The following is a 13,322-nucleotide window of genomic DNA, read 5'->3' as shown; positions in this document are numbered from 1 at the left end:
TACAGCGAGTACAGCAGGGGGCTCAGAACACAACCCTGGGGAGCTCCAGTGCTGAGGGTGAGGGTGGATGAGGTGTGTTTTCCCACCCGTACGGCTTGTGGTCTGTCTGTCAGGAAGTTAGAGATCGATTGACACAGCGGCTGGCTGAGTCCCAGGACCTCCAACTTAGAGGTGAGTGTGGAGGGAATTATGGTGTTAAACGCTGAACTGTAGTCCACGAACAACATCTTTGCATAATTCCCGTTTCTTTGGTCCAGGTGGCTCATTGTGGTGTGGAGGAGATGAGCAATGGTGTCCTCAGTAGAGCGGTTCTGACGGTACGCAAACTGAAATGGGTCCAGTGTGTCTGGTAGTGATGCAGTGATGAAGTCTCTGACCAGTCTCTCGAAGCACTTCATCACTACTGAGGTCAAAGCTACAGGGCGGTAGTCATTGAGGCAGGCGGGCTGGGGTTTCTTCGGGACAGGAACAATGGTGGACTGTTTAAAACATGAGGGGACAACAGACTGTTCCATAAATGGGGAGGGTTGCATTAGGAAGGGCATCCAGCGTAAAAACGTGCCAAATGTGCGGACGATCCGCTGTGGCGACGCCTAACGGGAGAAGCCGTAAGAAAGTTTAGTTTATGTTTTTTATAAGTGTAAGTTTGTCCCTGATGAACAAGCCGGTGGCGACTGTGGTGAAGAAAAAACTCCCTGAGATGGTATAAGGAAGAAACCTTGAGAGGAACCAGACTCAAGAGGGAACCTCATCCTCATCTGGGTTGTACCGAATGTCCATTTATTACAGATAAATGATGTTGAGGTGCAGTGATGGAGATCAGAAGCAAACTGTAGTCCTGAATCAGTGTAGCAGACTGTTGACATTAACTACAGTCCAAATCCAAATTCCTGTTCTTTCTCTGAAATCTAATGGATCTCCAGGGCCCGGTTTTTCAAAAGGTTTAATCCGGATAAAATTGATCCGGATTTAGTAATCCTTTTTTTGCGATACGTGATCACGTAATCCACCTTACTTCTTGAGCCAGTTTTTCAAAGCAACATCGGATTGGATCAATCTGATCCGTATAGGAACTTTTCACGATCACCAAATCTGGATATCCAGTGCTCAAACAGGATAGGAAATCACAATGTAGAACTATAGATATGTAAAGAGCAACAAGTAGAATAGCCAGTGTGGTGTCAATATAAGTTTTTTTATTATTATTTGAAATAAAAACACACACATTTAAAAGAAACTAAACACAAGAAAAACCCCACCCCATCCTCTTCCAGCAGTCCGCTCATCTGAGACCTACAACACAAACACTGTACATTTGAGGATATTTATAACAAGTTTCAAATATAGATGTATTGAATTTAAAAAAAAAGACTTAATGTCAAATACTCCACAATAATTTCAGACTTCCTCATCTGATTTGGAGAGACCAGCTTGTCTGAGCGTAGCCTTTAGGAGGCGGATCTCAAGTCTGGCCTTGGTTTGCTGCAGTTTGGTCAGAGTCAGTTGTTCCACTGCCAGATGAAGCTGTGCTTCTGCCCTTTTAGTCTCTTTTTGCAGAAGTGCCTTGTAATCATCTTTGTTTGATGAAGGGCACTTCAAGCCTTTGCTCTGAGATCCTGTGGCAACTACCACTGGCTCAACCAATGAGGATCCAGCTTCTTCCTCAGGAACAGAGCTGAGATTCAATATAAATACGCTCTCTGGATCAGCCTCAGGAGGAACTGGCAGATTCTCCTCCTCCTCCTCAATCCAAGGCTTGCTATCCCCTACAACACCTTGAATACCATGGAGAGCTTGCGACTTCTCACCTCCAATGATGTCGAGGACCACATCTGTGTAATCTCCCCTCTTAAATGGCTTGTTGCCTGTTTGTGGGTTTTTGGCTTCAGCATGGTCCTTTGTTGCCCTGGCCTTAAGATTCTTCCACCGCAATTTGATTTGGTCTGTGGTCCTCCTCTGGCCAGACCCTATGGCATTCACATTTTCTGTGATTAAAATCCAAACATAATTTTTCTTTTTGTTGGTATTCTTAGCAGAATTAAAACTTCCCACTATTGTTCCATAATGGCACCGAACACCCTCTAGTAGTGCATTGGTTTCAGCAGCAGTAAAGTTACAGCTTCTTGAGTCCATGGTTCCGTTGCTTTACTAGTGAACATTATTCATCAATTATAGGCCTTGGGTCCAATTGCCTCAATTGAACACAAGCCAAAACTAATCAGTGGTAATAGGTGTGTCTGAAAAGACCAACTACACAGCTATATAAATCAGCCTTTCTCAGAGGATTCACAGAAAGATAGTGAAATGGCAGGTGTTGTCCACCGCCACCACCACTTTGCCAGGAGAGGATACCGTCAAAGGGTGTATACTGAACGTACCAAGCCACTGGAGCAATACACCACTGAGGAGCTGTATGTCCGGTTTCGCTTTGGGAAAGCTGATATAGAGTACCTTGTGAACCTTCTCAGGCCAAAACTTCAACACAGAACCCAAAGGAGTCACGGTCTGTGGAAGACCAGATCCTCATTGTTTTCCGATTTTATGCATGTGGGACTTTCTATCAGGTTGTTGGTGACTATATGGGAGTGGTGAAATCAGCTGTGTGTGATGTGGTGAGAGATGTGTTAATCGCACTGGCCAGCCTGGTCAATGAATTTGTTTCTTTTCCAAAGGACAACCAGATTGCCCAGACCAAGCGCAGCTTTTTTCTTTTGGGGAATATGCCCAATACTATTGGAGCAATCGACTGCACAAATGTGCATATACAAGCACCTCGTGAGAATGAATGGGAGTTTATAAACAGAAAGGTGAGGCACAGCATCAATGTCCAACTTGTGTGTGATGCTTACCTCATCATCACCAACTGTGTTGTCAAGTGGCCTGGGTCTGTCCATGATGCACGCATCCTGAGGGAGAGCGCTCTATATAGAGACCTCCAAACCAACCGACCGGATGGCATAATATTAGGAGACAGTGCCTACCCACTCCTACCATGGCTGATGACTCCTTTTCTAACAGCAAATACACCGCGCAGGCATCGCTTCAACACTGCTCATTGCAGAGCAAGATGTGCAATTGAGCGTTTAAATGGAGTTTTTAAGAGGCGCTTTGCATGCCTTAACTACCTGAGAGCGGAACCACAGAAAGCATGCAACATAACCCTTGCCTGTATTGTCCTGCACAACATCGCTACTAAGTGCAATGTCCCTCTCTGTGCTGACAATGATGCACCTGAGCCCCTTGGAGACCCTAACCAACCTCCTGCATTCTGCCAGAACGAGCAAACAGGACGTGCAACAAGGGACGCAATAGTTAGACACTATTTCTGATTTGGAATTGTTTTGGATTTCAAAAATCAGTGATTGCCATTCTTTGCATTTTTGGGGTTATTCTGTAATCATTGCATGCATCACTAATAAATATTCTAAAAACAAAAATATTTTCGATGAGAATATATATATATATATATATATATATATATATATATATATATATATATATATATATATATATATATATATCAATTAGTGACAGAATAAAATGTATTGTTTTTTGTCAATTTTGACAGCTGTTTGGGGGATTATTGTATGAGGCCAAACTCTTTCTACTTTGCTGTAGGCCTATACTGAAAGGCTGAATAAGTTAAAGCCTACCTAATCACTGTAGCTTGACGGATGAACAAATAAAATTAAAACCTTATGAATAAATAGGATATCTTGTAAGATACTGCATGATCCAAATATAGTATTATTTGATACATTTTTAAAGTTTTCATTACATTTTGGGCATGGAATCCACGCTGAATCCACCCTTCTGATGGGATCAGTTTAATCCAGATTTTTTGGATCAAAGTGATCCAAATCCTACAAAAAACTTCTGAAAAACCCAAACTAAAGGTTTGATCCGGATCAAAACCAAGATTGGATTACATGATCTAATCCGATTATGTAATCCGTTTTTTCTTTTGGAAAAACCCATTTTCAAGATTTGATCCAATCCGTTATCCAAAATCCTAGTGGATTACTTTTGAAAAACCGGGCCCAGGGGTCAGTTGTTCAAAGGTAAGCTGATCAGATTCTGGTTATCGGATTGGATCAAATCTTGAAAATGGGTTGTTCAAAAGGGAAAGAAGGACTCTGAAATCGGATTAGATCACATAATCCAATCCTAGTTTAAATCTGGATCAAACCTTCAGTTTGTGTTGTTCAAAACTTGTCAGTAGGATTTGGAGAACTTTGATCCAAAAACACAGGATTATCCTGATCCCAACAGGGGGTTGGATTTCAAGGTGGATTCCAGGAGGAAAATGTAGTAAAACTTTAAAATTGGTCAAACGATACATTTGTATCATTTAGTGTATATACTTTTATTTATATTTTGCACTTGACTTGTGTAACCGTTGTAACAGTGATAAAGTAGATATAGTAGACACGGGCTACCAATTAAGCTATTCGGTATAGTAAAGTAAAACTAATGAAATATAAATAATCCCCCAAACAGATTTCAATAACAAACAAAAATAATATATTCCATTTTTCTGTCATTCATCACGGTATATTCATTTCAAAGAAACAATTATCAGAGATGAGCCTGTCAAAAATAATGTCTAATAATTGCATCCCTTACTATACGTCCAATCCGTCCCTCATTCTGACAGAATGCCAGAGGTTGGTCTAGTTCTTCAACAGGCTCTGGTGCATCATAAACATCATCACAGAGAGGGACATTGCGCCTGGTAGTGATGTTGTGCAGGACGACACACGCTAGTATTATGTTGCCTGCTTCCTGTGGTTCTACTCGCAAGTAGTTAAGGCGTGCAAAGCGTCTCTTCAGAACTCCATTTAAATGTTCAATTGCACATCTTGTTTTGCAATGAGCAGTGTTGAAGCGTGCCTGCGCAGGTGTGCTTGCTGCAAGAAAAGAAGTCATCAGCCATGGTAGGAGTGGACAGGCACCGTCTCCTAATATGTTCTTCCACAGACAGACTGTGACTCCTTCAGGTTCTCCATTGAAGTTTTGGCCTGACAAGGTCTGCAATGTACTTAACATTAGCATTCCCAAAGCGAAAGCGAGCATACAGTTCTTCACTGGTGTATTGCTCCAGTGGTTGTGCATGCTCAACATACACCCTTTGACGGTATCCTCTTCCACTAAAACGGTGGTAGCGATGGACACACCTGCCATGTCTGTGCCTTTCTCTAAGTCCTCTGAGAAAGGCTGAATATAAGATGGCTGTCAAATACCCACACACCGATTGGCTGACGTGCTGTGGCTTGTTTTCAATGAAATCAATCATGCCCAAAGCCTCTAAATACTATGTTCACTGCAACAGATGAGGTGGAACCATGGACTCAAAAGGACCTAATTTCACTGTTGCAGAAACCGATGCACTGCTGGAGGGTGTTAAGTGCCATTATGCCTCAATAGTAGGAAGCTCTGTTGCGGGTGGAATGGTGACTAACAAAAAGGAAGAAAGACATTTGGGTTGAAATCACCCAGAATGTGAGTGCAAAGGGGTCTGGCCAGAAGAGGACCTTGGAGAAAGTGCAATTTAGATGGAAGAATCTGAGGGCCAGAACAACAAAGGACCTTGCTGAAGCAAAAAACACCCAAACAGGCAACAAACCCTTTAAGAAAGGTGAATACACAGATGTGGTTCTGGGCATTATTGGAGGTGAGAACTCGGGATTCAAGGTGTTGTAGGGGTTGGTGAGCCTACGATTGTAGAGGAAAGTGAGCCAGTTCCTCCTAATGCAGAGGAAACATTCATTCTGGATCTCAGCCCTATTATTGAAATACAACCTGGATCCTCACTGGTAGAGCCAGCAGTCACAGGAGCGCAGAAAAGAGGCTTGAAGCATCCTTTGCTGAATAATAATGATGCCTATTAATTACTTCTAAAACCAGAGACAAGAGCAGAAGCACAGATACTCCTGGCAGAGGAACAAATCAAGCTGACCAAACTGCAGCCAATCATAAAAAATGATGAATGGAAGTGGATGTTTGTTATTTTTAAATAATAAAAAGAATAAAAAAACTCTTACAGTGACCCCATGTTGGCTCTTCTACCTGTTCTTTACATAGCTGGTAGCCCACTTTGTGATATGTTGTGATTTCCAAATCCGGATCATTTTGATCTATATTAAACTTTTCGAACAACTGGCCCCAGGGCGCTGATGAAACAACATCTGCACAGAGTCGCCTCCAATCGTAGAGAACATCATCCAGAGGCAGGCCAGGAGAAAGTGAGTAGATCAGAAGAGAGGAGAGAAGCAGAAACAGTGGCCACTGGAACCTCAGGAGCATGTTTAACTCGACTGAGAGAGAGAGAGCGAGAGAGAGCAAGAGAAGGATATGGATTATTGAGTGTCCTTATATAGGATTCTAAATTGGGTTTATAATTAGGAGTAGACCGTGTCTGTAATAAGTTCCCGGGTGTAAACCGGGTCTGTAATAAGTTCCCGGGTGTAGACCGGGTCTGTACTAAGTTCCCGGGTGTGGACCGGGTCTGTAATAAGTTCCCTGGGGTGTACACAGGGTCTGTAATAAGTTCCTGGGTGTACACAGGGTCTGTAATAAGTTCCTGGGTGTACACAGGGTCTGTAATAAGTTCCCGGGTGCACACAGGGTCTGTAATAAGTTCCCGGGTGTACACAGGGTCTGTAATAAGTTCCCGGGTGTAGACCGGGTCTGTAATAAGTTCCCAGGTGTACACAGGGTCTGTAATAAGTTCCCGGGTGAAGACTGGGTCTGTAATAAGTTCCCAGGTGAAGACCGGGTCTGTAATAAGCTCCTACAGTTTATTATTTCAACAACTATTGGAGTTCCTTTTCTCGAGTCCACATCCAGGTCGGATTCTGGGCTCGTGGTTGGGTAAAGGTTCATGATTTCACACAGAGATCAGAAGAAGAAGAAGAAGAAGAGCTGGTCCAGATGACCTTTCTTTTTTTTGTTTTGAACTTATTTATTTATAAAAACAGTAATTATAAATACATAGTTGATATATAAAAGTATTGATAACAGGTTTGCATACATAAAAAGGTTAGAAATGATAGTGCAGGGCCCCTCAAATGTCTAGAACCGGCCCTGAAATATACATATCTACATAAACTCAGCTGAGATGGAGCCTGCAATAGTGCACTACAGCCACTAGAGGGGGTGAAATCAGAACGGTGTTCTAAGATAAAAATCAGGAATTTGGCATAGTGCTGTATTTTCGCTGTATTTTTTATATAAATGTGACATGGGGCTTGGATTTTGAATCATATATGGTGTATGAAAGATCTTGATTCATGTTCACTGAAGTGCACTTAGGGTACGGTGAAATTTTATACCCTGTTTGTGGTAAATAATGGTGTTAGAGGTACATAGTGCACTTTCTGTCCCATAGAAACTCCTTGTTATTGAGTGTCCTGTATAAAACACTATAAAGGACTATACATTTGAACACTTTTAATGGGATACTGTTATTAAATAGAGGTAGTGAAACTAAATGTTTTGTGTCACGCAGGTTAAAATCGTCAGACCTGCAGCTACGTTTCTGTACGAATGAAACTCAAGCCACGAGAGAGAAGTTTGTAGGGAAGCTAAAGCGCATGGGCTTCGACATCGATGTCAGAGAGGTTTTCTCCCCCGCCCCGGCTGTAGTAGCTATCCTGAAGGAGCGCTGCCTCCGACCCCACCTACTGGTGCATGACGGTATAACGTTCACAATAACGCACACACAGTCATTGTCAGACTGCAGACTCTCAGCTGCCTCAATTTCTATAACTTTCACAACATATGCAAGTGTGTGTGTGTGTGTGTGTGATTTGTTACAGATTTGCTCCCAGAGTTTGACAGTGTGGATAAATTCAATTCCAACTGCGTGGTTATTGGAGATGCTGCCGATAATTTCTCTTACCAGAACATGAACACTGCGTTTCAGATCCTCATCTCACTGGAGAAACCGCTGCTCTTCTCCATGGGCAGAGGGTAAAGATTGTCTCACACACATTGTTCTACTTGATATCAGTGTATTAACACTACATTCCTGTGCTCTAGACGTTATTATAAGGAGACAGACGGCCTGAAGCTGGACGTCGGAGTTTATATGAAAGCTCTGGAGGTGAATATCACCCGGGTGTGGGTGTGGGAGTGTGTGGATGTGTGTGAGAGTAATTTATAGTCACTGGTTATTGAATAATACTGTATATGGTGATTTAATAAATGTATATGTTTATAAAATGAATTTGATCAAATATAAAATTTACACTGGCGAGGAAAATTTCCCTGAGACTTCATGAGGAAGAAACCCTGAGAGGAACCAGACTCCAAAAAGGAACCCCCTCCTCATCCCCACCACCGAATGTCCATTCATTACAGTTCCATCATTGTTGAGGTCAAATATTACTGTTTACTGATTAACACCTAAGTGGAAAACACAGAGACTCCAGCTCTCAATTCCAAATCCACCTTTATGATTCTACCTCTTCACAGTAACCTCATGGGTCTTCATGTAGAGAATATTCTCAGCTGCAGCGAGTGATTTCCACTAGAAGAGATCTCCAACCAGAGGAAAAAACCTCAAAAGGGAACCTGTGCTCATCCTCAACACCAAATGTTCATTCATGAAGGTTCCATAATTTTTGTTCACTGATGGAAGCTCAAGTTTAAAACTGTCATTATTTATATGGATATGGATTATTATGTGTCCTTATTGTTGTATGAAAGGATATTTGTGATGAGACGACCCACCACACCACCGTCAACAAACCTGATGTGTGAGAGTGAGGAGACGACAGCATACAAATATCCCAGTTCACCAAACACTCCATATCCATGATCCCTCCAGATCTGCTTCTTTACCTCACAAACACCTACTGACTAAAGACTCCACTAAATAAATGTGTTCAGCCTCGACTTGAACACTGAGACTGTGTCTGAGTCCCGAACACTGATTGGAAGGTTGTTCTATAACTGTGGGGTTAATAAGAGAAACATCTGCCCCCTGCTGGAGTCTTCATTATTTGAGGTACCAACAAATAGCCTGCACCTTTTGATCTAAGTAGGCATGGAGGATCATACTGGTACAGAAGTTCACTCAGATACTGCGGTGTGAGAGCGTTAAGTGCTTTATACGTGAGTAGTAGTATTTTATATTCAGTGTGAGATGTAATTGGGAGCAGTGTAGATGATTAAAACAGGGCTGATGTGCTCATATTTTCTAGATCTAATGTGGACTCTTGCTGCTGCATTCTGAACTAACTGAAGCTTATTTCTGCACTTACTCCAACACCCAGACAGTAAAGCGTTACAGTAGTCTAATCTAGATGTTACAAAAGCATGAACTAGTTTTTCTGCATCCTGTAACAACATCATATTTCTAATCTTAGCAATATTTCTGAGGTGAAAGAAGGCGATCCTGGTGATATTATTCACATGAGCCTCAAAGGAAAGACTCAAGTCAATAATGACACCAAGGTCTTTGACTGCTGTACACACTGAAACAGAAACACCATCCAGAGATGCTACAGAATCGGAAAGTTTATTTCTAGCTGCATGTGGTCCTAGTAAAAGTACTTCCGTCTTATCTGAGTTGAGCAGAAGAAAGTTATCAAGCATCCACTGTCTAATGTCCTTTACACACTCCTCAACATTGTTAAGCTGATCTCTCTCATCTGGCTTTGCTGAAATATACAGCTGTGTATCATCAGCATAGCAATCAAAGCGAATCCCATGTTTATGAATAATTTCACCAAGAGGCAGCAGATATAAAGAGAAAAGCAGTGGGCCTAAGACAGGTCCTTGAGGAACACCAAACTTTACCTCAGAGAGTGTGGAGAACTCAGCATTTACATCAACAAACTGATAGCGATCAGTCAGATAAGACCTGAGCCAGGAGAGAGCTGTCCCCTTTATTCCAACAATGTTCTCAAGTCTAACAAGCAGGAGATTTGATCAATGGTGTGAAAAGCTGCACTGAGGTCGAGCAAAAAAGGTACAATAAAAATGTACAATAATAATAATAGTAATAATAATAATATAATTGTTGATGTTATCATTTTCATTGTTGTGTTGGTTTCATTCTTTAAATGTGAAACTCAAAGATTTTAAAAGGAAGCAAAATTACAGGGAGGAAGCAGATGACTATGGCCCAGATATACCATGGACAGGTTTTGGGTGAAGCCAAAGGCATTTTGTTAGATCGTTTCTACTACATTTTGTTAGATCGTTACTATAAATGAATAAAAAGCATGATGTCATTCATTAATTGTTTTATTTTTTTACTAATTTATTAATAGTGAAAAATATTGTGCTAGTTGTTATTCTTATTCTTAATAGTTTAGTTCATCTTTATTCGTTTTCCTAAAATTCTTGTATGCTGCAAATAAATTGCTTTTGGAAAAAAACAAATATATAGATGAACTGAACAACTACTACTAATAATAAGAACTAGCACTGTTTTCCAAACTATTAATTAATCATTTTTACAGAAAGCGAGATTGGATCGTACTCGCCAATAACCGATTAAATAACCGATAGTTTTTCAAATAGATACTGGATTAAAAAAAACAATGACACTTTGAAAAAATAGTACAGAACTTTATTACATAAATAAAAAATAAATCTAATGCTGTGGACATTATAAAGACATTTAAAGATGGCCATTTCAAAGCACGACTGTTTGGGTTTATGTGAAATGGTAACGCTTTACAGTAAGATTCTGTTTGTAACATACCAACAGTTTTTCCGGGTTGCGTCCGAGAAGGTCATTACACAGTATGCATAAAATTAAATCCCTGATTTCTTATTTCTTTTGCATGTTTTCACAGTTTAATGTTTCAGATAATCAAACTAATTTAAATATTAGTAAAAGATAACACTAGTGAACACAACATGCAGTTTTTAAATGAAGGTTTTTATTATTGAGGGAAAACTAAGTCCAAAACTACATGGCCCTGTGTGAAAAAGTATTTGCCCCCTAAACCTAATAACTGTTTGGGCCACCCTTAGCATCAACAGCTGCTTTCAAGCGTTTGTGATAACTTGCACTGAGTCTGTTACAGCGCTGTGGAGAAATCATCTGGTCACTCATCTATGCAGAATTGTTGTAATTCAGACACATTGTAATTCATACACATTGGAGGGATTTCAAGCATAAACCACCTTTTTAAGGTCATGTCACAGCATCTCTATGGGATTCAGGTCAGGACTTTGACTAGGACACTCCAAAGTCTTCATTTTGTTGTTCTTCTGCCATTCAGAGGTGGACTTGCTGGTGTGTTTTGGATCATTGTCCTGCTGCAGAACCCTCTCACTTCACTTCAGTTCACTTCAGCTCAAGGTCACGAACAGATGGCCAGACATTTTCCTTCAGGATTTTTTAGTAAACAGCAGAATTCATGGTTCCATTTGTCACAGCAAGTCTTCTAGGTCCTGAAGCAGCAAAACAGCCCCAGACCATCACACTACCACCACCATATTTTACTGTTCGTATGGTGTTCTTTTTCTGAAATGCGGTGTTACTTTTACACCAGACGTAATGGGACAAACTCCTTGTTAAACTCCAAAAGTTAAACTTTTGTCTCGTCAGTCCACAGAGTCTTTCTCCAAAAGTCTTGGGGATCATCAAGATGTTTTCTGGCAAAACTGAGACGAGTCTTTATGTTCTTTTTGCTCAGCAGCAGTTTTGGTCTTGGAACTCTACCATGCAGACCATTCAGTCTCTTTCTTATGGTGGAGTCATGAACACTGACCTTAACTGAGGCAAGTGAGGCCTGCAGTTCTTTGGATGTTGTTGTGATCTCTTGGATTAATCGTCGCTGTGCTCTTGGGGTAATTTTAGTCGGCCGTTTCTGGGAAGGTTCTCCACTGTTCCATGTTTTTGCCATTTGTGAATAATGGCTCTTACTGTGGTTCACTGGAGTCTTAAAGCTTTAAAAACAGCTTTATAACTTTATAATTTCAATCTTAGCATGCTGTCTTGCTTTTGAGGATCTTTTGGTCTACTTCACTTTGTCAGGCAGGTCCTATTTAAGAGATTTCTTGATTGTGAACAGGTGTGGCAGTAATCAGGCCTGTGTGTGGTGAGAGAAATTACACTCAGGTGTGATAAACCACAGTTTTAACAGTGGGACAAACACTTTTTCACACAGGGCCATGTAGTTTTGGATTTTGTTTTCCATCAATAATAAAAAGCCTTAATTTAAAATCTGCATGTTGTGTTCACTTGTGTTCTCTTTTACTAATATTTAAATTAGTTTGATGATCTAAAACATTAATGTGTGACAAACATGCAGAAAAAAATAAGAAATCAGGAAGGGGCAAACACTTTTTCACACCACTGTGTATTAAGAACTCTGTTGTTGTACATGCCTCATTGTCTCTATATTTTTATATATTTCAAAAAGATGTTTGCATTATAAACATATTTGGCAGTTAAAATCACAATTTATTAAGTTGTTAACAGTGGTCTTTTATTTTAATAAATTTGCAGTTTTATACATTTTCCTTTTACGATCAGGTGGACAATTATACATTTACATGAACTTTAATCTTAATATAACTTTAATGTAATAATTATAATATTTTTAAAATGAAATCTTTTTTCTTGATGTTCTTACCAATGTTTTTTTTTTAACAAAATATTGTGATTGTGTTAATTTGCTGACCCCCTGCAGTACCGTCACTGACCAGCAGTTAGAAGGATTGTTTATAGTTTGCATGAATGAGGTGCAGCGTCTCAGTGTCTAAACAAACAGTCAGTGATTCGACTCTAGAGGCCGCTCTCTTACTGTGTAACGAAAGGGGACCTTCTCAGACACAACCCGGAAAAACTATCGATATAGATATGGATTTTTGCCGATAGTTCCAGCATCAACTATCAGTGCCGATTAATCAGCAAAACCAATTAATCAATCGACCTCTACTTTTTACAATAAACATTGTTTCAAAGCAGCTTAACAAATATACAGAGGTTATAAAGTCGTATAAAAAATATAAGTTGGTTCCTTATAATTGTAAGTCAACTCCCTGAGACATCATGTGGAAGAAACCTTGAGAGGAACCTGACTCTAAAGGGAACCTCATCCTCACCACTGAATGTGTATTCATTACAGTTCCATCATTGTTGAGGTGTTCAGTGATTGACATGCAAACTGTGGTCCTGAACCATTGCAGAAGAATGTTGATATTAATTCAAGTCCAAACCCATCCTCAAAGTTCTTGAGTTGCTCAGAAACGTTTTGGATCTTTAGGCTGTGGATGTGGAACCATCCTCACACAGAGTGGTCTCTAGTTGAAGAGATCTCCACCCAGAAGGGGGCGTCAAGATGAATCAC

General features: G+C 40.4%; 2 protein-coding genes across 2 annotated transcripts in view; both read left to right on the top strand.

Annotated features, from left to right (window-relative positions):
- The window catches only part of LOC124389349 (phospholysine phosphohistidine inorganic pyrophosphate phosphatase), a 41,337-nt gene that overhangs the window by 1,908 nt on the left and 26,107 nt on the right, over window positions 1-13,322 (top strand). Inside the window, exons 2-4 of the mRNA XM_046854716.1 lie at window positions 7,511-7,698; window positions 7,821-7,974; window positions 8,044-8,107. Of these exons, the coding sequence (XP_046710672.1) occupies window positions 7,511-7,698; window positions 7,821-7,974; window positions 8,044-8,107 (406 nt within the window). The remainder of the gene's footprint in view (window positions 1-7,510; window positions 7,699-7,820; window positions 7,975-8,043; window positions 8,108-13,322) is intronic.
- LOC124389348 (putative nuclease HARBI1) lies at window positions 2,305-3,437 on the top strand. The gene is given in 2 exon segments (XM_046854715.1): window positions 2,305-2,503; window positions 2,506-3,437. Coding segments are annotated over 2 exon segments (1,023 nt in total). The 3' UTR covers window positions 3,330-3,437.

Source organism: Silurus meridionalis, chromosome 7 (genome assembly GCF_014805685.1).
Source record: "Silurus meridionalis isolate SWU-2019-XX chromosome 7, ASM1480568v1, whole genome shotgun sequence".
NCBI classification, from domain to species: Eukaryota; Metazoa; Chordata; class Actinopteri; order Siluriformes; family Siluridae; genus Silurus; species Silurus meridionalis.
The sequence above is the reverse complement of the archived record's forward strand: the minus strand, read 5'-3'. Positions and strand labels throughout refer to the sequence as shown.